This window comes from Lagopus muta, chromosome 4 (assembly GCF_023343835.1).
Source record: "Lagopus muta isolate bLagMut1 chromosome 4, bLagMut1 primary, whole genome shotgun sequence".
Classification (NCBI taxonomy): Eukaryota; Metazoa; Chordata; class Aves; order Galliformes; family Phasianidae; genus Lagopus; species Lagopus muta.
Genome location: NC_064436.1, coordinates 25,339,410 through 25,364,921, shown reverse-complemented (window position 1 = coordinate 25,364,921; position 25,512 = coordinate 25,339,410). Strand labels below are relative to the sequence as shown.

Below are 25,512 nucleotides of genomic sequence, written 5' to 3'. Positions count from 1 at the left end.
AATGCAGAAGCCACCCAGCATAACTGTCTGTGAGGGCCAGTAAGGAGCACATCCATGCAGCTTATTGCAGTGGCACCATGTGTCTGTGCCTAGGGAACCACCAGGGTGCCACACTAGTGCTGATTGAGTTCTGTTCTGCCTTTGACAGCCATCAACTGCTCCTACACTCCCTCAGAGCAGCACCACCCAGGACTCTCCTACAAATGCCTTCACACAGATACTTGGTACGCTTCCTCGACCATTAAAACCTATCAGCCATGAAATGCATGCAGATTTGTAACTTCAATTCAGCCACACAAATACCAAAACAGTGGTGAGTGCATATGTACCTGTCACAGATGCAATCAGCCCCTGGTTATTCTTGTTCATTTCCAGGTACCACCCTCTCTATCAGCTCCTTCTCAAGCTTCTGCAGTGTATTTTATAATCCAGAGTGGAGGTCCAGGTCGTTCTGGGCCTTAGGAGGCAGCACAGAAAGGACTATGTCTCTTTGACCATCTCTGGCCCAGCAGCTCCTTAGGTGGTTAAGGCTGCTCTCAGATGTTTTAGAGATGTGAACTGGTGTTCTCTTCAGGTTCTCCTTTCTCATTCTGCAACTCATGCAACTGTGTAACACTTATAAAGCCTCAGAGCTGCTATAGGTAGGCAATATTCCACCAAGACATGTACTTGGCAGAGGACACGGCACACAGCAGTTATCAGAACCTCATCCAGACCACAGCTGCTCCACAGGGGTCCTACGGCTTGGACACTGTTTCCCTACAGCACTGTGAGAACAACCTTTTCACCAGCCTTTCTGGGCAAACGCTGGCATGACCAAGCCACTTAACACAAGCAAGGGTTTAACAGATTGCTTTCAGCAGAAGAATCAGTTCCTCGGTGTCATGAATAAGTAACGCTGTGGACCAGAACAGCAACTACAGATTTGTTCCTTGAAGACATGCAGCTCCCGTTCCTCTCAAGAAGGTATTTTCTGTTTAGCAAGGATTGAAGCAGCGTTCCATGGCAACCTACAAAAGAATCTTCAAGAGAACTCGGGACATGGGTCAATGCTGCAGACATCAGTAGTTTATTGGTATGTTCAGTCAAAACACATTCAGAATGGAAACTTAAAAATACTTTCCACCTGCAACAATTAAACTAGAATCTACGAGCATATAGTGCTTGACACATTACAGCACAAAAGGATGGTAATCCACTGTTGTAGAACTATGAAGCCAGAATGGTCAGCCAAGTTGGTCAAAATAGAACCGTAATGACAAAACACTCCCACTACCCACAAACCAGCAACAAACAGCAACGGTCAGCAAATCCCTTCCTTTGCTCAATGAGGTACATTTACTAAGAGGGTCAAGAACACGTAAGAGTCCAGCGATGAACAGTTACCATGTAAACTTCTCCAGATGACATTCCAATCATTCTCATGTCACTTATGCAAGAAGCAAGCCAGAAAATGGAATGGCTCTTAATGCTCCTTTTTGTTGTCGTTCAGATTATCCCCAGTGCTCTTTGCCATACAAATGAAACGGGTGGTAACAAAACGCCATTCCACTACAAAAGGAAAAAAAAAAAAAAAAGAAGAAGAAAAAAATCCCTCCACAAAACACAGCATTGACAAACTGCTAATTGAAGGCAGCAATTTGTCCAAAGGCTTCGAACACAAGTAGAGCTGTGTGTTGAACAGTTCAAGTACTACAGGTTTCCAGGTAACAGCTGAACATGTGAAAGACTTTCAATGAAAAACTGAAACATAAAAAAAAAGAGACAAGAAGAAACGTCCTTCAGAAAAAAAATGTTTATGAACGCAGTGCAAGACATATCATCATGCACAGAAGACCCTGCCTCTGGGAGAAAACAGATGCCTCTTCACTTTGCCAGATGTAGAAGTAAAATATGTGCAAAATCTCCCAGCTGACTTGAAAACAGCAAGGGAATGCATAATCCAGGGACAGACTAATGCTATGTCCTGTCTGCTTTTGCTTCAGATTGCTGTTTTTTGAGGTCTTCCATGTTTAGAAGCAGCTTTAAGCGGTCACACTGTCACACAGACTCACATCAAACACACACCCCTCTTCCACTCTGATGCACCGGAGCTTAGTGCTCACTGCCCGCCCCAGCACCAAGCCCAAACACACTGCCTGCTGCAGCTGATGGGAACGTGCTCCAGAATGCCATCCAGAAACAGACCTCTCAACCTGGAAAACTCACACTTGAAACTGAAGACGACGACGTCTCTTTCCTATCATTTAGTCCAGAGCCACGGTGTCAACTTCAGCTAAGAGTTATGTGCAAAATGAGTTTTAAAAAAAGCGCAACTGAAAAATGCAAATACTCAAGAGCTGCTGTGTTGTTCTCTGAAAATTGCAGTATCCACATTGATATGCTCACCAGCACAAGGGACACTCAGTTCTACTGATCACGAGCTGGCCAAAAGTGTTCATCGTTCCAAACTGGCTTCTGAAACATCCCAGAGAGATCTCGCTTCGTTTTCCTTAAGTTTGACAATGATTAAAGAGAAGAGACAACCTGGAGACTATTAGATGCCTTCTTCCTCCCTTCCCCCCCGCTGCAAAAGAACAGACGAACTTGTTAATTGAAGAGCAAGGTGGATGATAATTTCAGCAACGTTTACTGATTGACAGATACTGCAATTTTTAATACATTTTTTCCGTGATTTTTTCAGATGCGTTGCAGCCAATTGGCTTTGCAGGACAGTAGTTCATACACTACACTGTACAAAATCACCAGCAAGACTGGAATGATGTATTCATAGAAGGCACCATCATGCTTGTTACATTACCAGAGAACTCAAATACAGTCAAGACAATTTTCACCGTACAATGCTTATCGAAGGGGAGAGGGGAAGGAGGAGTGTGTTGAGCAGCCATCCCTGTATGAAGAGGGGCAGATAGAAAAATCTGACGTGAGCTATCAAACTCATTAAGGACTCAGGACTACGGCTTCGAAACTCTAGGTTCTGTTTAGTTAACGGCTAAATGGATTCCTTCTGGAATGAACTCATAGTCTTGTTAAGGTTTGTGTGTGTGCATATGTTGGTCACAGCAAGCAGGTTGGATGCCCGCACCATTTCACAAGCTATTCTGTCTGAATAAGAGAAAGAAGGGTTTTTTCCTCCGATGCCTCCTGCAGATGTCAATACACGAGTTCAAAGTACCCAGTAGTGCATTTTGATGAGTGCGTAAACAAGAGTTTGTTTGGAGCCAAGTGTTCTAAAAAAAACAAAAGAAAACAAAAAGGCAAGCTTCTCCGATTGCACAAATTGCACTGTGTTTCCAACAGTAACAGGCAGAAACAGTAACACTTACACAAAATGTGCAGCAGAGGGCTTTGACTGTAAGGACCTGAATTTTATTGGGCATGTCCTTCAGTTCACTTTTGTTGCAGACAGTTTACTGTTTTGTTGTTTTTGTTGTTGTTTTGTTTTTTTTTTTTTTAATCTTTCCAGTCCTCAATTCTCCAAGTCAACATTTATAAATTAACAGTGTGACTTCTGTTGTGAAACTGGGGAAAGAACGTCCACTTTAATTTAAACCGGAAACCAAAGGATGCTTTCACATCAAAGAAATGATCAGAAGGGCGGTGTCACATTCCAAAGCCAAAAGAAATGAACAAGAATGCAAACACGATGGATGATGTACCACTGCCAGGACCGTCTGCCTGCGGTGGAGTTCAGCGACGCTGTCCCGTGAAGCGCCCTTCCATCTGCCCACTGCCTCGTCCAGAGCCGAGCTTCTGCGCCATGCCTCCCCTTGGAGGGGGTCCTCGGCCGTCGCGGTCGCGCATCATGCCACCACCCACTATTCCACGGGGACCCCCGGGGCCTCTATCATTGCGCCGAATATCCCTACGGTCATCACCTCCGCCTCGGGTCTCTCTCTCACGAGCAGCTCTTGTTTTTTTCTCTTCTACGTTCAAGCGCACCTCACCCCGGAACATAATGGGCTTACAGGGAAAATATTCAAGGCACACATTAGTCACCAGTTCACAACATCCATTTATACAACGAACAGAAAACACCACATTCACTGCATGCCTCTGGCTACCCTTACATGTCGGACAGAAAAACTGTTTCCTGCAACACATAACCTCAGCCCTAAATGTCACTAAAATGATCAGAGGGCTGGAGCACCTCTCCTATGAAAAAAGACTGAGGGAACCGGGCTTTTTTAGCTTGGAGAAGAGAAGGCTCCAGGAAGACTTCACTGTGACCTTCCAATATTTGAAAGGGCATATAAACAAGAGGGAGAAGGACTGTATACAAGGGTGGATAGTGACAGGACAAGGGGAAATAGTTTTAAACTGAGACAAGGGAGGTTTATGTTACATATTAGGAGGAAGCTTTTCACACAGAGGGTGGTGACACACTGAAACAGGTTGCCCAAGGATGTTGTGGATGCTCCATTCCTGGAAGCATTCAAGGCCAGGCTGGATATGGCTCTGGGCAACCTGGTCTGGTGGTTGGTGACCCTGCACATAGCAGAGCAGTTGAAACTAGATGATCAACTCAGGCCATTCTATGATTCTATGAAATGGAATACTATTTTTAATTCATTGGCACGCAAAGAATTCAAATGTTTCTAAATAAGAACAGGGGTTGTCTTTGGTCTTTTAACTTCTGGCTTTTGTCTTTCCATCTCAAAGCTCAAGAACCTGGTAGAGCAGTTTAGCTCCTAAACGCTAGAAAGGAGAACTGCTGCGTTCTCTTCACCAGTGCCTCAAGTCACACCTGCAAGTAACCATGTTCCTTTTTCTCAGCCTCAGGAACAAAGTGCGACAGACTACACCACATGGGCTTCAGGGCATTCAGCCTATCCTTTGGTGGATGCCAATACTTACTTTTGCAACCAAAATTCTCTGGACTGGCTCAGAATCATCAAATACCACAAATCCGAAGTTGGGCAGTTTTCCTCCAACTCCCTTTGTGTTGATGCGGAGTTCAACCACATTTCCAAAGCCTGTGGAAGGAAAAAGCCATATGAACAAAAACCATAATTTACCACCTTCTGCTTCTTCTCAGCCAACACCACATACGAATTCCTCTGTGAGACCATACGTGAATGTCACACACGTCTCTGACACAGCACATCTGTTTCGTTCCTTAGTCTGAAGTTGGTACTTACTCATGAAGAACTCTTTCAGTTCACTCTCGTCGATGTCATGCGGCAGGTTCCCAACAAACAGCTGATGGCTGTCTGGGTAGCGGATTATTCGGCGATTGTCCGACTCATTTTGCTCCACATCCCCTCTCCCTGTGTCAGGGGAAAGAAGAAAGCAGAGACACTGCAATCAGAATTAGTGCGTAGGCTCCAACACATCCACCTGCGATTAGCACCAAACATGTGCGCTCAAACCTCCGGTACCTTATAAAGAAGAGGAGCTTTGTGCTTATCACAATGTATTAAAAAAAAAAAATTAGATTTAAGTCACCACTTTATCTATTCCTTCACATAACACCACCTTTATTTTGTACTGAACAGTCATGCTTCTAGTCCCCTATCTTTTGTCTTCCAACCTTTTTATTCCAAGCAGAAGTGAAAGTTTGTAACCTCTTCATCTCAGCTGAAGCACTTTTAACAGCAGCAAAGGCTGTTCACAGACTTACTTTGAAGAGGAGATGATAGAGCAGGATCTCTACCATTGGTTAATGGAGATTTCATCTCTGTCCCCTGCCACCCACCCACCAAGATCACAATCAAAGGACTCAGGCTCTGGTACACATTGTCTGTATGATTTTTGTTATGGTTTTGTTGTATTTACATTCAAGAGTAGGAAAAATGGAGATGTGCAACTTGATTTAGCCACAAGTTGCATCTTCCACTCCCTGTTGCATATTACACACTGGGGGGGGAAAGAGGGGGGAGAAAAAAAGGAATGTTAACTTGTAGCACATGTTATAGTTCTTGGTACCTTAAGTCTTTTCAGTTCAGTTTTGCTCCCATGTGAGGAAATGCCTGCATTGATCAAAGCCAAAAGCAAACAGCACTTTTAAGGCTGACCTCAATCTCACTGAACACTTCTATCAGACCAAATGAATCAGAGCTGGTAGCGAAGCTCACAGCTGCTGAGACTTAACCACTGCTGCATGCAGGACTTTGCAAGCTCCTGACAACTTTTTGCTAGCACTTGGAACAGTCGCAAACACTCTCTTCCTTGCAACTCATGACTCATATGCATGGTTCGTACCTTCGTTAGCTATTCAACCATCAATGATTATAGCCTTGGGCTGAGTACTTTTTGTCTACCACTGAGTAGAGGCTACCAATTGACCAGGTCAGACTGATGAATGCCACTCAGAGCACTTTCATGTTCCAACACCACTTCTAATACCTGTCAAGTCATAGGCAACTTTGCTAGCAAAGCCACCCCATGGATTTGGGTACTCTGTATCAGCCAGGGAATGTTGAAGTGTGGCTGCTCATAGGTGAGTACAAATACAAGGCAGCCAAATCCAGAACAGGCAGTTAAGCAGGATGGAAAAATGTGTAGAATTATTAACTGTTGAGGCCTAGATGGCTGGAAGGTTTTCTTCTAAAATAAAGAGCACTACAGCCACTTAAGAGCTTTTACTTTCAGCATTCAACAAAAATCAAGGCACATGGAAAAAAAATATTTCTGGAGTACCTTTTTGGAATTGTACTGAATCACACAGAAGGTATTCCGGCACATAAGCAAGTGGTCTGGCTATTAAAAAAGAATTCAGTAGAACAGAGGACTGGAAATACCTCAACTCTGTATCAGATCAATTCCCAGTTCAGATTCAGTATCATTTTCCACATTTCCAGTTGAAGACGGTACGAGTGGACAGTTCACGATCAGTCAAATACAGTACAGTTACAGCAAGATCCCTCAAGGAGTCACCACTCCTACCCAGCCCCACAAAGCTCCATGAGCTGACCTGGTCGAGGTCCACGGGGTGGAAATCCTGGTCGTTCCCTTGGGCGCTGCTCACGCACGCGAGGAGGCTGAGATTGAGCTTCGGGTTTTGTTTCAACTCTTGGCTGAAACAGGAGAGCAGCTATTATTCAGTACCGTCTATTAAAGAAAAGGCCCAGCAAAAAACAAAACCAAAAAGCAACACAAGACATAGGTAAGTGGCATGCAGAAAATGAACTCTGGAAGATACACATCCAAGTAAATGTGTTGGGAAATACATTTTTTCATCTCTATAAATTCCTCTGTACCAATCCAGGACTGCAGTGGTCAATAACTCTGCTAAAAGGTTCAAAGCAAACATCTCTCAGTCAGAACATCTCCCCAAAGCACATCTGACATTTACTTTCCATGTGTGACCAGGCACTCAGACCACTCCGTGATTCACAAATCTCTCAACCTAACTGGAATAGATCAGATACAGCGTCCTCATGTCAAGCTCACACATCATGGGCTGGGAGGTATCTCAAGATGGACACTGAGAGATGGACAACTGTCTGCATCTCTGAGGGACTCTCCCTAGAGTGCAGAAAAATGATTAAGGAAACTACCAAAAGAAAGAAGAGGGAAAAGAATAAAAGGAACAAAAAGAGTACCTTGTGAAGTACAGTAAGGATTTATGATGCAATATGGCCATTGGATAGTAATTAGTTCAGACTTAGTTCCTCAGCTGCTGAGGATGTTCTTCAACTTTCCTAATTTTGAAACCATGATGTACAAAGCACACCCTTTCAATTTTCAGGAACTAGAACACACATTTTCACAAGCAAAAAATACTTTCAAAGACAATTTGAGAAAGAGAAACAAAATCTCCTGCATAAAAATGTTTCTATGCAGACCGCTGGATACTGAAACAATGCACAGCATTTATTTTCAGTTTGCGCACAGCAGCTGCAGCTCTGTTGGGGTCTTGGAGAAGCAAATTCATCCTTCGGAATGTGAGGACAAGCACTGGCTTCTGAGGAAGATGATTAAAGTCAAGGACAATGGCTGTAAGGCCCTGACTGCTGCAGGAAAGGAGTTTATGTCATGAATCTCCCTTCTTTTCCTTTGAGGACACAGAACATTGGCTACGACACCAATGTCCTTCCACTAAATCCTACATATAGCCAACCTGTACTCACCAGTCCTGCATTTCACCCAACTTCTCATCTATCACACATTCGCTCACTCCTAACTAAGCCGTGCAAGTCATTTGGTCCTCTATAATTGGTACTATCGGTTTTTACAGAGTTCTCTGGCACTGCCTTAAGGGGAAGAAGCAAGCAATGGCAATTTGCAACTCTGCACACAAAGCCACAGAATAAGGATTTCAACAGACAATCAGGAAAAAGAAACCACCAACCTCAGCTTTTGAGGCCATTGAGAACAGTGAAGGAAAAGATGACTCCATTATCTGCGGGAGCTCACACAGGGAGGGAAGAGACTAATGGCTATGCTTTGGACATACTACTGACAACAATAGTTAGACCAGCTGTGATGGAGAGGAGGAAGGGGCAGACAGAGCAAGAGAAGAGGAGGCTCTGTAGGCTTGGACAATGCCATTTTTAATATCTTATGAGGTTTAAAAGCTTTTCTGCAGTGAGTTGCCTTCTACAACAGAAGTGCACGCACATAAAGTAGCAACCAGCCAAACAAAGGAAAAACACTAAATGAGATCCAATCAAATGTCCATCACCTCACTTGCATCACAACAGCTGGTTTAGAAGCATACTTCTGACTGCTGCTGCACCATCTCCAAGGTGAACATGGACAGCAGAATGCACTGAAGATCAATCATTCATCACTGCCCTAAAGATATTATAGATTTGCTACTATAAACATACTAACCATTCCAAAACACAGAAAGACAGAGCAGCTTTCAGCTCCCTCTTCTCCCTTGAATCTGGGCCCAGAAAACTCACATTAGTCTTAAAATACACAAGACTTAAAGCCCAGCTCTGTTTAACACACAAACCCTGCTGCAGGAAAGACTATCCAAAGTCTGAACACTTTCAAGGTGATGAAGGAATGTAGCCCCTAAACAGATCCTTCCTTGCTCTCATTTCCCAGCCACAAGAAAGAGCCAGAAAGCACCCTGCCTGCACCACCCTCCAGCACAGTCAATGAACTAATGCACACAGAGAGGCAAAATAGCTGAAAGTGCCATAAAGGTTCAGCAGTGAGGAATGAAGTGAAGTGATGCTGGAGAAAGCAATAGAAGGAACAGTTCAAATTGCTTTGTGGTATCATTGATGCTGGTAAGAAAAGCAACCCAAAGGAGCCACCCACCCACTGCTGCAATCTACGCCACTGTTTTGTGCAAAGCATCTGACACGAGAGAATGTGATAGGATGGGGAAGTGCTACCATTGATTTGTAACTCCTTGCAGAAATTTAAAATGTCTTTCCACCATCCTTCTGTACACCATACCTGAAAAGCATGCAAACCAATGAGCTAAGAGCAGACTCATTCCATCTCCAGAAGAGCTGAGAAATTTCTTCAGAAACTTTCATGCAGACCTCCTTCAACATGAGGTCAGAACTAAAGTAACAAAAAGGTGCAGACCGTGACAAATTGCAGAGGGAGCAGAAAGATTTGGGGATGTCTGTGATTTGTACCCTAGTTTCTTACACCGGTGTTTTAAAATGCTTCTTGCATTTTAATTATGAATATAAAAAAACGACCCTCTCTACTGCAAATAAGTCACTGTTACAAAAAACACATCTGGTTTTGCTTAAGGCAAATCCATTCTGTATAAGAACAAACACTGCTTTTACTATTCCAATATCACTTGAACAACTCAAAGCTCTGCTGAAGTTGATGAGACACATTTCCCTACTCACTGCACAGTGACACATATCACTCGTTTTCCGCAACAGCCCCGGAGGAGCAGAAGCAGGACCACAGAAGCAGGGGCTTGGTTTTGTGCTTTTTTGTTTTAAACATGTACTTAGCTTAAGGGTACTCCTAGAAAGGTCCTTCTATATCAGTAACACAGAAGAACGCAAAGCTAAAACAGCAGCTGCCATAAAACAAACCAGCTGCTCTACTGAAATTACAGTCTTTGTAAAGCATTGGACAGGAGTACCACAACACACAGTGCTGCTGGAGTATGGCACTGGTAGGAAAGATTAAAGCATGTTGTTTATTTGGAGAATTTTGTACGCATGAAAGCAGCTCAGAGTCTCAAAGCATCTCACCAACTTGGCACGTGCAGAACATAAGCTATTGCCCAGTCTTTTCAAACTTTCTCTTTTTTCTCCCCTCCTTTCCACATCAGCCTAGGAATGGGAAGACAGCATTGTCCTGACCAGGACATGTGAACCCTTCCATCCCCCACACAGTCATAAGTTGGTACAGGGTTCTAAGACAAATTAAATATGTATGGATAATGGAGTCCAACACTTCTGTAGACAATATCTCTTCAAGGCAAACTTGCACCTTCTCAACAAGGATGCACTCTGTTTGACTGCTGGGGCACTTCTGCCAAAGAAATTCCCCTTTCACACACACTTTAGGAAATAACTGCTATGGGAGTAGTTGCTTGAGGGCTTTTTGTTTGTTTGTTTTCAAATCATATCCCAGTAAGATAGGTAAAAAAAAAACCAAAGAAAAATCAGTGATTTCCTGTTTTTACATGAGCAGTTTTTAACATTACCACGATTACACCCAAAGTTACACCTGCTATGTGTATGTGCCTTACACTTACAACAAGGTGAACGCATTCACATTTAAGACAATTAATTTGTGCAATGAAAGTCAAACAAATTGATCTGTTAATTGAAAAACGGAAGCAGTTTGCAGAAGTAATGAGACAATCCAAGGTGTTCACAGATGGGTTACCTGTGAGACCGGTGCTTTAACATGGGGCGGAATTCCAGAGGAGGAAACAGTACCACTAGGAGGCAGGTTTTTACTGGTCACTGAAGCCCAAGAGAAAGCCTGCAGGAAATGCAACAAACCTAGGCTACTCATCATGAAAACCACTGACATACAGGGAAACGTGTCTGCTGAAAATATACTTTTGGTTCATAGCTGACTACTTAACGTTACAAAGATACAGCAGGATTTACAGTTCAAGCCATTTGTAGACTCCAACAGTACAGAGCAGGGTGTGCAGCTCTTACTGCCACTACTGAAACAAGCTGGGCTCGCTCAGCATCCCCAGCTCACTGCTTCCCTAGCACTGACAATCCTGCAGTGTTCAGTGTCTTCTGCACAAAGGAAGAGAGTGGATGCCAGAAGTTAGAAATAAAAACAGCAAAGAGGAACAGGATTGAAAAGATACGGGAGACTGATGTTGGAGCTAGAGAACGACCTCTCTCCAGCTGTCATCCACTCCTCCCATCTCTTTCAGCTACCTCCACGTTACTGTATCAGATGACGCATGGCACTTTTTAAAATTAGGCATCCTGCTTCTAAGGGAGACAATCAAAGCCTCCAGACTTTTTTTTAACCTATACTATGGATCATTTTTCAAGTGCCAACGCATCATGCATTTGTTTTTTGTTTTTTAAAGGAAGAGCAGTGGTTCCCATTGCATGAGTTTTTCGTTGGTGATGGTCTGGATTGTTTTTTTTAATATACCTTAACTACACATTTAAAAAGGTTAACACATGCATAAAACCACACACACACTTTACAGAGCTACATCTACAATACATAACTTGAATAGCATTGAAGAACAACTTTTTTGGTGACATTTCACAACTTTTTTTTTTAAGTTGAAGGTTTAAATCTAGACAGTTTCAGATACTGAAAAGAGTTTGGCCACTCACAATGACTAAGATCAGATCCAAACCTTTTGGTTTACCATCTGCACCAAGAAGCACGGATACGTATTTTAACTGACCTTTGGTGGTTCTTGGGGTAGTGAAACAGGTTCTACAGGAGGTGGAGAAGGAGACTTCTCTTCCAGCTCCTCAAGAGCCTTTTCTTCTACCTCAGTCTTCAGCTCCTCAGGTTTTGTTTCTGATTCCAATTCCGGCTCAGGCTCATGAGACGATTCTTCCAGTGCCTCCTCTATACCATTGCTACAACAGTCAAATGCATTTTATGCAGCTTTTCAATTGCTTCCTCCTTATGGCTTTTTCTTAAAGTTATACAGTGGTAATGATTGATTTTGTAATGATTGGTTTCCTAGTTGTTACCATATGGTACCTTTGTATATGATATCATATTAAGTTAAGCTGTGCACTTACAGCTGCACACTAAGCCAGATTTTATTTCTGCTAATGTGAGGACGTTTTACAGTTTTTAGCAAAAAATCTGAAAATTAGATGTAGAAACCCTTGAAGGAATAGATGATGAACTCGAGAACTGTTTCTGTTCATAAGGAAACCAGACAGTCAGATCTGGCTCTTTAAAAGCAATGCCCGACATGTTTAAAAAAGCACTTAAAAAAAAAAGTCTATTTTTCCAAGGCAACTTCTTAAAAATTACCTCTCCCTTCCAGCTTCAAGCACCAGCTAAATTGAGGAGTAACACATGATTAACCACTCTCTCATTAAAACATCTGTTCATACAGATTATTATAACATATCACTACTGTGAGCTTACATTATGAAGACTGCATTAAGTATGTACACAAGCACACTTACTGCCTTTTTATCTCATATTTGAAACTAGAAGTGAAAACAATAGCGGACATGAAACCTCCCCTCCTTTCTTTCTCCAGTCACGAAATCAATATTTCAAATGTGATGTTGACACAGCATAGATCCATATCAGTTTAAGTGTAATTTCCTAGATTAACTGTTAAATCACATCCAAAGCCTAAACCCAAAGCAATTCTGTTGTTTTTATTTTAGAAAGCAATGCTGTAATGAAATGGCCTTCTTACGTGACAGGATGATTCTCATAGTAGGTACTGCTTGCATTTTCTTGCACAGGTTCAGGTGATGGTTGTCTTTCCTCTTGTTCTTCCTCCACCTCCTCTTCAGACTCTGCCATGAAAGAAACAATTCCTTGAGCACCTCTGCAAGCATACACAAGCCTCACCTACAGTACAAGCACGCCGAACTAGTAGTATAACAAAAATCACACGCCATCAACAAAATAAGGCAAAATGAGCTGAGAAGAAAGTGAAAGCCCCTTCTATTCTTTTCAAAGGCTTTGCTTCCTACTGTTTTCACAAAAATGACACCCCAGAGATATACCTACTACCATTACTACTACTATTGTGAGGAAGAGTGAAGGATCTTTTGAAGCAGCAGGACACTTTCATATGTTGTCCACGTAAAATAAACATTATTAGCTCTTAAAAATCACAGTACCTAACACTAACAAAGTAAACCTCAAACACAAGAAGAATCATTTGTCTAAAATGTTTTGTTCCATGCTGTTGAGATTAAATAAATCCCTGAAGTTATCCAGTACATCCCAGTTGTATTCTCCTTTGATTTGCTTTGGCTCAATAGACTGGGCAAGAGAAAAATCACCCAGAACAATAAAGTTCAGCTCAGGGACAGAAACGAACCCCTGAACATGATGATGATACGGGAGTGAATGACACTTCATATTTGAAAAAACAGTTACATTTTATTTGACTGACCACAGAAATCTAGTCTACTAAACAACACTCAGATGTAGTAAAACTACTACTGCTCACTACAACCCTTCTTCACCAAGTCTCATCCACCCAAAAAGGCAGTGCATTTTCCAATGTTGAAGACAGCATATAGTCCCAATATTATGACCTACACTCTCCCTTAGCCACATACTACGCTACATGAGAATGGAACAGTTTGCACCTTTCCGTGTCCTCCACACACTCTGAAAGATTGGCACCATCAGAGGAATAAAACCAACTCTACACCACAAGTACAGTTCTTCTTACCTTCATCAAGTTCTCCTTCAGAATCCCCAAATACTTCATCTTCATATCTGAAGATATCGTTATGTACATAGAACTTGTTTGGAACAGACCCCTGTAAAAGAGCAACACACACTTGGCTGTATATATGATACATTAGAACTCATCAGTATGTATGGATTGGAGATGTAAGCTTTGGGCCATTTGAAGTTCAACATGATCTTACAGCTACTTACCTCTGGAGCAAGTACAAAGGTCTGCATGAACTTCCTCATGGGCTGTCCATTGTTAGACAGCTCCCCCATGACTTGCACCACCACCCCATCGCTCAGAGTGGCATGAGCATCCACATGGCGAATCTTGGTGTGGCACTCACTGAACTGCAGTGACATCACTTTCTTGTGTATCTCCTGGAAACACACGGTTATATTTCAGCTACACTGAGTTTTATACACGGCTTCACGCCTAAGTCTCAACAAACAGAAAAAGCCCCCCACTGAAGCTCAAAAGGAAAATGCAGGAACCCAGGAACATCTTTCACTGAGAAGAGTCTATCTGAGCTTAGGGAATTAGTTTTTCATCATGACTCAAATACTGTTCAGAACAGTCAAAAAAAGGTTACCCTTCCTAAATATATTTTCTCCATTTGGATGCAAAGCTGATATATCAAACATAACCCACAGTAACAGCAGCAGCAATCAAGACAAAAAAGCCATAAAATATTTATATAGGTGTCTGAATAGGAGGCACTATAGCAATCTGCTATTTCCCAGATAGGAAAGTCAAACAATTTGTTTAAAAATGAAAAACTACATTAAGCTCTGAACATTAATAAGGACTTCAGGCCCAACGTTGATACATACAGCTTGGCCATACACTGCTTCTTGTGGCTTCCCACTAGCATCCAGTCCTCCATGGACATAAGAAGAATTCCTGCCATAAAACCTGCAAATGAAAAGATAGTAAAGATAATATCAATGAAAAAAAAAAAAAAAAACAAAAAAAAACCAAGAGCCAAAACCAACAATATTTTAGCCACCAGTTACAGATATCAAAGTATTTGGAATTTCAGCACAAACAATTCAAGATCAATTCTAAGATTCCAAGAATACAGAAGGAAAGACGTTTAACATTCAGCAGTCTGATTTACCCACTCTAACTGAGCTGGCTATTTGGTCTTGGGGTTCCCTGAACATTAAAACCATCTGCCTGTGGTAAAGTCAATCTACCCTCTACAGTTCTTACAATTAGATAGCAAATGTTATATTATTTGCACTCATTGCACAATAATCTACAATAACTGAAGCACCACTTCTTACCACCTCCACTGTTTAACTTTCAGCACAAAGCTCACATTTTGTATTTGTGACAGCCAGCTAGCAGCAGTGGCTTTTTTCATCTTGCACAGGGCACACGCCTACTGAGCTCTTAAACCAATAAAAAACAAAAATGAAAACCATTTCTTGACCCAATTTTGGATTTGTTTTCAAAACCACTTCCCCCCTACCCTCTGCATCACACACTTGCTTTCAATATTTTTCTTACATTTCAGGGATATTTCTGTACCCTCTTTCCACTTCCAAGTTCTGAGTCTTGAAATGCCTAAGTCACATTTTGTATTTTTCACTACCAGCTTATAAAGCATGTGACAAATGCTTAATACTCTGTAAATTTACATTAATAGCCAAGAAGGCAACAACATAATGTTGCATTTCATTTCAAATCAAGCTTTACCTCAGGAATGACCGCCATGAGGTCTTAATTCCAATATTTCACCACTTCCAAAGAATTCTGCTAATGTCCACCCCTTGATGGTGTTTGATGTATGAAATAACATTTCCTTTTGGTATTTTCATGAACTATTTATCACACAGCAAGGATACAGAATGTTTGTCTCTGGCTAAACGAGCAGTGCACAACATGAGCATTAAGATGAGGAATCAAACATGAGAACATGTGCATTTGCCATTTCTTGTTTTATCCCACTAGACCAAGAAACTCCTTCCAGTTCCAATTTCCTACAAATACCAGGCCAAGATTATAACTGCCCTTAGTTTCCAACAAGAAATTATAAATTAAACTATTTTCTTTGGTACCAGCTGCATAATGGTGGCTTTGAGCATGCTCTAGGACATTCTAACATAAAAATCATGGTTCAGTTAAACCAGCATGTAGGCAGGTGGGAAACCACCCTTTAGCTCTCTGATGGTCAGCGCATCCCATCAAGTACTTCCCACAGGGAGACCAGTAGTTCTAGCTTGCTTTTAAGGAACTGTTCAAACTCTCTATCAGGCAGAAAACATAACAAATGGGAATTGCAGATCAGGAAAGGAGGCTCTACTGAGTCCTCACATACATGGAAATATGCACTGTAAAATAAGGGGCAGTAATACTATACAAATGATACCAAGAAGGACCCATTTTGAGGCAAACTTTTAAAATCTCTGCATGTCCCTCAATAAGCTTTGGAAAACAACAGGTGACAGACACTTGGTGCATTTCCCTTGAAGAATAAACCAAGAGCATTAGCACTTGCTGCCAAAATCTCTTGCTCACTGCAAAAATTAATCCTTTTCTTTCACCGTCAGGTTCTGGGAAGCCAAGAATTCAAAATGTTTCTATGGCAATGTGCAAGTTGTTGCTTGAAGTCACAGCAGGAGGAAGATCAGAGAGAAGGCGCCCTCTCAGAAGAGCATCACACACACACAAGGTGTGGCCAATGAACACAAAGGCAAATGCCCTCAATGTGCTGAGTGTCTCTACAGGCACCCTTTTGCCTCATGTGCAGCCTGCTATAAATTTTATGCCACCCTAAACTGGAAGCATCAGCCCACGTCCATAATGCACCAGGGAATGCCAACTCTATGATGCTCATGTAGCAGGTGTCAACATCAATGCAATGGAATTAATATTGCATTAAAGGGGAAGCAGGGGCAAGGCAAACCTGAAATAGCTGCTTGCTCTTTGGCTGAAGCAGACAGAAAGGAAAAACATTCCAGCAGTATTTTGCTTTCTAAATCAAAACACATGTTCTCCTCTTCCAAGTCCTGCCAAGGTTACAATTGCCATCATTACAGGTAAATGCTCTTGCAAACAAAACAGACTGCTTTCAATAGTGAGTTTGAGGTATGGGTGATTTATCCCTATATTCAACTGTCATTGAAACAAAAATGTTACAGAAAGAAAAGGGCAATCTCCCAGCAAAAGTAATAGAATTCCCCTTATACCTTTCATACTAAGCTTTAAAGCACTGCATAAACGCCTCATCAGCTCTTTTCCTCTCTTCATGCAAATACTTTTTGGGTTTAAAGTGAAATGACAGCACACTTCACAATAAACTTGCCTTATCAACTTGGGCTTTTCTATCCTTCAGCAATTACCTGGTTGTTTGGCTATCAGGAATTCCACTGTGTCCTTTGCTCAGGTATAATTGTTGGTGCTGTCACACCCTTTGTAAGTCTTAGAAGAATTTCAACTTCCCAGTCTTCACAGGCAATGGATGGTTAGCTATATGGACAAGATACTAACTACTGACAGAGCAGGTAACAAAACTATCTGAGAGCTGCACCTGAAACCAACAAGAAGACACAAGCCCTTGCCCAGGCCATCTGGGGAGATGCCCCAGAAATGATATGTACGGAACACAACTCTTGGATAAGAGAAAACTGCAAGTTTATACACAGGTACTAGTGTGTCACATGGATATATTTATTAGCTGCTTGTTGGACCTAACTCTTTTGTTGAAGTGTTGGGGCAAGGAACAATCTGCAATTTTTGAAAATGCTGCTTGGGTCTTCAGCTAGACTACAAAGCATAGTGCCTGGAAACATGCTGCTCAGGCAACCCTACCCCTTAAGATCTACATTTAAAGTCAGAAAAGAAAAACATTGTTCCACAGCAGCTCAGTGATTTAAGCAAAAATGATACCATCCATTTTCCCTATCTCACAGCTCCAGATGAAAAGAGACATTATTCACAAGGCTGAAGTCCTCAGCTTCCCATCAAGGAGCTCTAACTTCAACAATTCCATTTCTCCACAATCAACCTGATGTCAAGTTCTGAGAGAAGAGATCCAAGAAGCAATGGCTCTAAAAACAGCAGCAACAAGAAACACTTGCAAAGCCAACTTCACCTTTATCAAAAGTCTGTGTTGCTCTGAATCCAAATGTGGAAATACAGTATCTTAAGTGACAAACGGTATGTAGGCAATCAGAACCATAAAAAGAAGGAACACATCCAGAACCGCAGTGAAACAGCAGGCACAGGTAAATAAAACCTGTGTATGTGCCAATGCCTTGTCCAGGCTCTGACTTCTATACTTAGATCTCCAGTCATGACCTAGACAAAAGCTACTCCAAAGATAATACAGAATTCAGTATACTGAAAGTCAGCACGCTTGTCTCCGGTGCAGCACGTAGGTGCTTCATCCACAACTTTCCTTCCTTTTTTTTTAATTTCATTTTATTTTTTTTTAATTTTTTTATTTTTTTTAAATAACATTGTTTCTCTGATGCTTCCAGATTACCACCCTACCTGTGAGAAACAGCTCACTTTTCCAGGCAGGAAATATCTTAAGAACAGCCATACATCCTATAAATACATCTGGTTCTGGAATCTGAAGGCTTTTTTCTGTAACATGTTTTCCAAGAACCCAAAAGTTAATCAGGTCAATTTCCTGCCACACTCAGAAACTATTGAGTATCTGATTTTTGATAAAGAACATGTGTTTCTGTTCAAAACCATTGGTTACTGTTGTGTCAGTGTTACCTGTGCAGGAAGTCAGGAGCTTTATTGAGCAGAGTGTAGTACTGTCTGACGAACTCCCGCCCTACAAGCAGGGGACTGGGCTTCTCCATCACCATTTCTTTGGTACACAGGGTCGAATGCTGCAAATAAAAATATTCCTGTTAGTTTGAAGACAACCCTATATATCACAATGTCCTAATAAAAGGATTAGTATAGTGATATTAGAAGTGAAACAATTACACAAACAGGAACTTGAATTCAAGATCCATCCCCAACGTTCCTTGGAGTAAATACAAAGATTTCTTCCTGTTAACATCCCATTCTGACTGAAAAGAAACAGGGAAAACAAATGAACTTTACTCAGTCCCTTGAAAATGGGGCACTTCCTACCCTGCCCTAAGACAAAAGAGATTATTAAGAGTGTCTAGCACTATTTATTTGACTTTTGGCAATTAAACTGACGAATAATTAAAAGGTTGGAATAGATCCTAATGGGATGGAGGAGAATTGAGGATAAAAACAAACAAACCAACAGTGAAATAGAATTCGTGGGTTGAGATAAAAGCTATTTAGAAAAGGAAAAAAGAAATAGCAGTAATGATAATTTTATATAAACAAAACAAGCAATGCACAGGCAATTGCTCAGCACCTGCCAACCAATGCACAGCCAGTCTTCAAGCAGTGGCAGCACCCCTGACCAACTCCCCACTATCTTCATGCATTTTCTGCAACACATCATGCACCATGGAATATCCCTTTGGCTAGTCTGAGTCAGCCATTCTCATTCTGATCCCTCCCAGCTCCTTGTGCCTCCCAGTTACCTCAATGGACAGGACAGTACAAGTAGCCAAAATGTCCTTGCCTCTCTCTAGCACTGCTCTGCAATGACCAAAACATCACTGTGTTATCAACACTGTTTTTCTCCTAAAACCGCAACAGAGCATCCTACCAGATACAACAGAGAAAATCATCTCTGTCCCAGTTGAAACTAGGACCCACGTGAGTAGACCTTCCACCCACAATTTTGCACACTGGCTCCTATTTTCACATGGTCTACCTAGAAGCATGATCTCATCAAGGTATGCAGTAGCAATGCATCTCACACCCCAGTCCTCTGCTCTCCAGGCTTCAGAGTCCAGCACTCTCAGTCCTCTCTCTCAAGATACCTCAGTCTCCAACAACCTAAAATAATATTTCTGTTTTCTTACGAAAATAACCTCAGCTCAGCAATCAAAACTATGGGCCATGTAAAAGGCTGTTACCATCACAGCTTTCCAAAGACAGAAAGCACACAAGGAGAAATTCAGAAATTAACTTCAGCTCAAAAGAGCCTGTAATTAAAGGTGAAATGCGTACAGGAGTATCACAAACACATCAGATCTGGCATCAACAAGACCTGATGAAAACAAAACACCCAAGTACTTTTGCTCATGTACTATTAAAATAACCCCAATCAAGCCACAAACAGTACCTCAAACTATTATCAAACACCATGAGTCAGAAATGCCCTCAAAGCAATGGTCTCAGAAACAGCCAGCAGGCAAGGTCTTGAACACAAGTTCTGAAACTGGAGATAAGAAATCAGAAAACGTATATGGGCTTATCCAGAATTTTGAAGACAACCCTCCAAGACTTGGGAACACTGAATTAACTGAGACTTGTGGAAACTCCCAAATGACATTTATTTTTTAGGTATAATTACCAAAATTATTTCCAAGAATATGACAGAACACCACAGGCTTGAGCCATGCCCATGCTCAAAGTAGCATCTGCTGAGAAACTCAATGCAAACCATGGGAGGATCTTCCTGACCTGCCTATACTATACTATAACAACGGTGTGCACAGGCAAATGGTACTTAGAAGCCAACCTTAAAAGAGTAAATAAAAATTAAAGAAACAGGTGACACAACGCTTCTCTGCTGCCCTGTCCCCAAGGAGGTGAGAACACAGTGCCACGATCACTACAAGCACTTGGGAGAAAACACAGGGACAGAACTTCCTAATTTCTTTTCTTTTTTAAATCAGAACCTGTTAAAGAACCAATCACAGCCAGCACACATCCCTATAGCATTAAGCACAGTACACATGTTAACAAATTGCTGCACACCGCATGGAGCGCTGAAAACGCCTCCGGGTACAAAACACAATAACCTATGAGGGAGTTATTACCCCACAGCAGAGCCGTATTGCACACAAGTTTTTCATTAGAAGTGCTATTTCAGCAAACCCAAGAAAGACAAGTGCACAATAATCACACACAGCTAACTCTTCCTGTACAACGCAGAGAAATGGGTTCACGTGCTGCTGAGAGAGACGTGTACAGTCCACCTCTGCCCGTGTTCCAAGTGAAAGGACCATTACCTCAGAGAATACCACTGTTTAACAGGATGTATCTGTATAACTCTTCGCCTTTCCAACATTATTCTCTGCACCATCTCTTCAAATATTCTTACAGAGTTAGAAGAGGCTTACTGAACCTCTAAGTCATTAGAAGGCAACTAAATAAAAAGGCAAGCACTGCTTGTTACCAATCAACATGAGTCCCGAGAACCCAGGTTTACTGTACATTTACACCTTGGTTGTTCCAGGTAGTGCTGCATCTCCTCAAGGCCCAGGACCCAAGTCCCAGCTGGCCTGGTGATTTGGGAGCTGAATGTACCTGGGACATTTAAGCCAAAACATAAACTGCCTGAGTGCCAACAAAGGTGATTGCTGATCTGCACCAACGTGAACAGTCAGGATTGAAACCAGCTGTTATCTCTATGTTCTGCCAGACACTAACAGAAGCCCCATACATAGAGATACTCTACAGGAGCTCTTTTTCCAGTTTTCAGATAGATACTTGCAAGACAAAGAGTAACCATCTGAGCAATTTCTCAGTAGAATAAAAGGAATCACTTTTTTTTTAGTAGATAAGCCTCCACAGTCTTTAGGAAAATGTCTTCGTAAGAACTTACCACTAGAGATGCTGGAGCCTATACCGGCCAGAAACAAAACACTGGCACAGAGATAGCCAACAGCAGAAATAACATTTATCTATTGGTTTCATTACAGTGCAGCTATTGTGCTTCAGAAGCCCCTTATGCCACATACCTGACAAAAGCCACACAGCTGGAGCAGCACAACGACCCCCAGGTAACTGCTTGCAGGCAAGCTGCCCCAGCAGCTAACCAAGTAGAGCCAACTTGCTGCACTCGTGCAGTGCTGCCATTTCCTGTGCTATCAGCAAGGCACGCTGAATTCACAGTGCATTCCTGCGCTGAAGAAAACCACACCCACACTAACAGACCTTGTATCAGACTGCAGGATGAGGACCCAAGAAAACAAAAGATATTTTCTTCTGAAAGGGAACACCAACTACAAATGAAGGACAACACTGAAATAAGTATTATCTTCGTGACAGCAGCAAAGCTACATCGAATAACATTCCTGTATGGGGTTACTGCAGACTTCTCTCAGCTCTGCAAAAAAACGCCCTTTGATGATACTGTTAAGAGACAAAACAATGAGACATAGCTGAGTTAGGACAACTGTGCTCAAGTGCTTGGTTATCAACTGTAGCAATAATCGCTCAAGAGAATTAATAATGCCACGTATTCAGCCTGTAATAATCTCTATGCACAAAACTTCCATTTATTAAATTGTGTTTGTTAATTCTTCATGTACGAAGGGAAAACATCAAAACAAAAACCCTACCAATCCATCAGTTTGCAAAGGAAGGCAGCAGCAATTTGCTCCTAAAAAGGTAGAGAGGAGCACAAAGTGCAGAGCAGTCACAACATCCACCAACACACATCTTACCTATCAGATCTTTCACATCACAGAAGCTTTCGTTTTTCCTCAAAACAAAGTTTCTGACACAATTTTCCTTAGCATGTAGAAGCAGCAGTGTGACCAGTCATATGTGACAAGGCACTGGGGGTAGGTTATGGAGGTCACATGGCAAGGACAAGCAGGCTTTGCTATATTTAAAAAAATATATAAGCAAATTAATGCTTTTGATGTATTGACAGGCAAGTTTCATCCTTCACACTCTGACTGCAATTCTTCCATGACTAAAGGAACATGGCTAAGGAGCTACTGCTTCACAAATATCTGCAGCAGTGTGGTTTGTTCTTGCATTCAGATGTCCACAGCTTGTGCCAAGACTGATTACCAGGATGGAATATACAATTTAAATTCAAAATAAAATTTGGCAAAACACTCTTGAAAAAATCAGAAGATGTTACCCATGCAGTGAGCACACAGAGTGAAGTCCCAGCAGATATCATGCTGCTTCTTATCTAGCAGCAGTGGAGGAAAAAAAAAAAAGGAGAAAGTGGTTTTCTCCATCTTGGACAGGATTCTCCTAAACCCAGACCATCACGAGAGGTAAAATTGGGGCTTCCAGAAGGCCAAGAACCAACCACACTTGAATTGCTTTTTCTAACACAGACAACCAAATAATGCCTTAAAGAACATGCTTGCTGCTGTGATCTGTGAGATCTCACTGCTGCAATACAGTGCGTGAGTAACCACACCTTGAATAAAGCAAAAACTTAGCTGCAATGGTCAGTCCAGCTGGCACAAGCTGTAACACAGCCCTGCCACACTGGTAATATTGCAGGCAAAAGCAGAATAAGCACTGACCAAACTGAAACAATATCGAGAGCACAACTGAAAGTCCCTGACAGCCCTGTTCATTCCTGAAAGCAACTTCTCCCTTCCTTGCTCTGCAAGGTAAGCATTCATATCATCCTACATCAGCAAGTAAGAGCCAGTGAACCTCAATAATATCTCAGAGAATTACTTCGCTTTATGATCTCCTTTATTAAATCCAATAGGATCTGAACTGGCTGAGACCCAGGGCAAGACATGTGGCTCTTTCCAATCAAGCTGTTCTGTGACAGGTTTTGTTTTATGCTGCCTTTTTTTTTTTTTTTTTTTTTTTTTTTGAGGAGCTTAATGGCACTGTGTATTTTAGGCATAAGACTACTGATAGGGACCATCCAAAAGAGCCAACACTCACCTGAATAAAAGCAGCAACAACACCTGCAGTCACTGCCACCTCCTGCCAGGAAGCCCCTTTCAGCTCCCTCTCCCTGGACCCTGCCATTCAGCAATAGTTTCTGTGCCTTTCTCCTGTCACCAAATCTACCCACCAGCCTGATACACCGCTCTTCTCACATATTCCCCGAGTTGCAAAGAAGGTCTTCACTTGCCATATGCCCTCAAAAAAATTGACATCCAGTATCACAATTGCTACATGGAAAAGAAAGAATCCAATTCAACATTGTGTGTTAAGACACTATGCGTGGTCAGTGTATGCTCAGCATCCTACTATACTCTCTCAGCCCAAATGTAGATGTATGATTTGAAACCTCAGTTTTATGCAGAACATCAAATCCAGAAAAACAGTAGCAGATCAGTACATTGGATGGTTGGCTCCATGTGCTCTGTCTCCAGTTTAAGCTGTGCTAATGCAGAAGAGATTTTATTCTGCTAATGAAAAATTCATACAATACAGATCACAGTTCCCTACAGTGAGCCAAAATCTGCCAATTGGAATATTACAAGAACATTTTTCATGGTAAACAAGGATTAAACCCAAGCTACCAGAGCCCTGAACAAGTCTGGAAGCAGGATGGTGTTCCCTTAGGAATAAGAAAGCTTTCTCAAGACAGCTATGACCCTGCAGGCATGCGTATGGTCACAATGAACACAGAACACCTTTTAAACGATTCATTAACTCCAGCAGTTAAAGCAAGACCAGCTTGGCAGTAACAACATCTTCTGAGCTGGAAATGTAAGGTTAAGAATGTGGTACCTGCTCATCACAGCATAACACAGATCTTCTGCCAGGGACTTGCTTCACTAACATAGCTCTCCTGAAAGAGACGTGCATGTCCATAGGAGGGCTCACTCCATGACTGCATTGCATTGTGCCACACAGCACTGAGCAGGGCAGCATAGCTACGCTGCAGAGAAACCGCTGCCACTGAGCTGCAGTGACCTTATTCTGCTCCTGCTCACAAATTTACAGCATACAGAAGAAAAAGAGGAAGACCCTGAGACAGCTGAAAGCACCTTCTATGAACAAGAAAAACATACTAGGAGTTCTCTCCGCCTTCACATCCCTCTACCACTACAGGTTAGAGAGCAGAACACTGTCTTTAAGGATGTAGGTTTCACATCCAGAGCATGCACAACAACTGACCTAAGAAAAAAGTACTGCACCCTGTGTCTCTGCAGATCAGAACCACTTCAAGCATCTTCACACTTCACTTTGTAAGAAAGCAGAATACTGGCACACTGAATTGTATCTATAGAAGGCTCAAAGATTGCAAAAAAATCACACAACAATCATAAAAACTAGAAAATGAAGTAATGTTTTCTGAGTGAAATGAAGCCATGGCCGCATCTTTCCTCCCTCCCCCCCCACTGCACTGGCTCTTCCGGTGCCTGGCGCAGAGCTCAGCGCCCAACGGCACCCCACCACCGTAGCAACGCAAAATCCCCGTTCTGGGGATGATGCTGCTGCGCACCTCGACGCTGCGTGATGCAGCCCTCCGAGGTGAAGGGCAGCAAAACCCGAGAACACCCCGCGCCCTGCTTAGGAACAAAATGAGAGGCTCGCAGAAACCCGCTCGGCGCGTAGAGTTCTTCCCCTGGAGGCAGCCCATAAGGCTACAGAAGAGACAGGGACCCTCCGGCCGCCAGGAGCAAAAGCCCCAACCCCGCCGCACCGCCAAGGCCCGAAGGCGTTGCAGCGCGAAGGACAGAGCGGACCCCGAGTCGATGCGGACCCCGCGCCCCCCTCATCCCCTCCTGCCACAGCGCTCACCCGGGGAAAGAGACTCGGCGTGCGCGGGGCCGCGGCGCTCCCCCCGGGGCCTGCTCGGGGCCGGCAGCGGTGTCACAGGGCGGAGGGAGGGGCCGTGCGGTGTGACGTCCGCGGGGCGCGAGTCTACTCTCCGCTTCCGGCGGAAGTCTTTGCACTGAGGTCACTTACGCCACGGGTGGTGCTGTACTTCCGGA

General features: G+C 42.6%; 1 protein-coding gene across 2 annotated transcripts; it reads right to left on the bottom strand.

Annotated features, from left to right (window-relative positions):
- Positions 1 to 1,046: 1,046 nt before the first annotated feature.
- Positions 1,047 to 25,472, bottom strand: G3BP2 (G3BP stress granule assembly factor 2). Of its 2 annotated transcripts, XM_048941294.1 has the most exons (12): positions 25,319 to 25,471; positions 18,515 to 18,633; positions 14,611 to 14,692; positions 13,984 to 14,157; positions 13,772 to 13,862; positions 12,776 to 12,878; positions 11,786 to 11,966; positions 10,777 to 10,875; positions 6,917 to 7,019; positions 5,142 to 5,270; positions 4,858 to 4,976; positions 1,047 to 3,963 (listed from the first exon to the last, which is right to left on the bottom strand). In XM_048941294.1, the coding sequence occupies exons 2-12, from the start codon at positions 18,607 to 18,609 to the stop codon at positions 3,691 to 3,693; spliced, it is 1,449 nt and encodes a 482-aa protein (XP_048797251.1). In that variant the 5' UTR covers positions 18,610 to 18,633; positions 25,319 to 25,471; the 3' UTR covers positions 1,047 to 3,690. The 2 variants fall into 2 exon arrangements, with proteins under 2 accessions (XP_048797251.1, XP_048797252.1); XM_048941295.1 differs by lacking the exon at positions 10,777 to 10,875 and having other exon boundaries at positions 25,319 to 25,472.
- Between the last annotated feature and the right edge of the window lie 40 nt (positions 25,473 to 25,512).

Bases quoted from the DNA above. Each gene is read 5' to 3' on its own strand.
- G3BP2 (XM_048941294.1), bottom strand. From the start codon at position 18,609: ATGGTGATGGAGAAGCCCAGTCCCCTGCTTGTAGGGCGGGAGTTCGTC. The intron at 11,967-12,775 runs GTAAGAAGGCCA...TGACTGTTGTAG, and splicing joins TATGAGAATCATCCTGTCAC to CAATGGTATAGAGGAGGCAC. The intron at 3,964-4,857 runs GTAAGTATTGGC...TTTCCCTGTAAG, and splicing joins AGAGAATTTTGGTTGCAAAA to CCCATTATGTTCCGGGGTGA.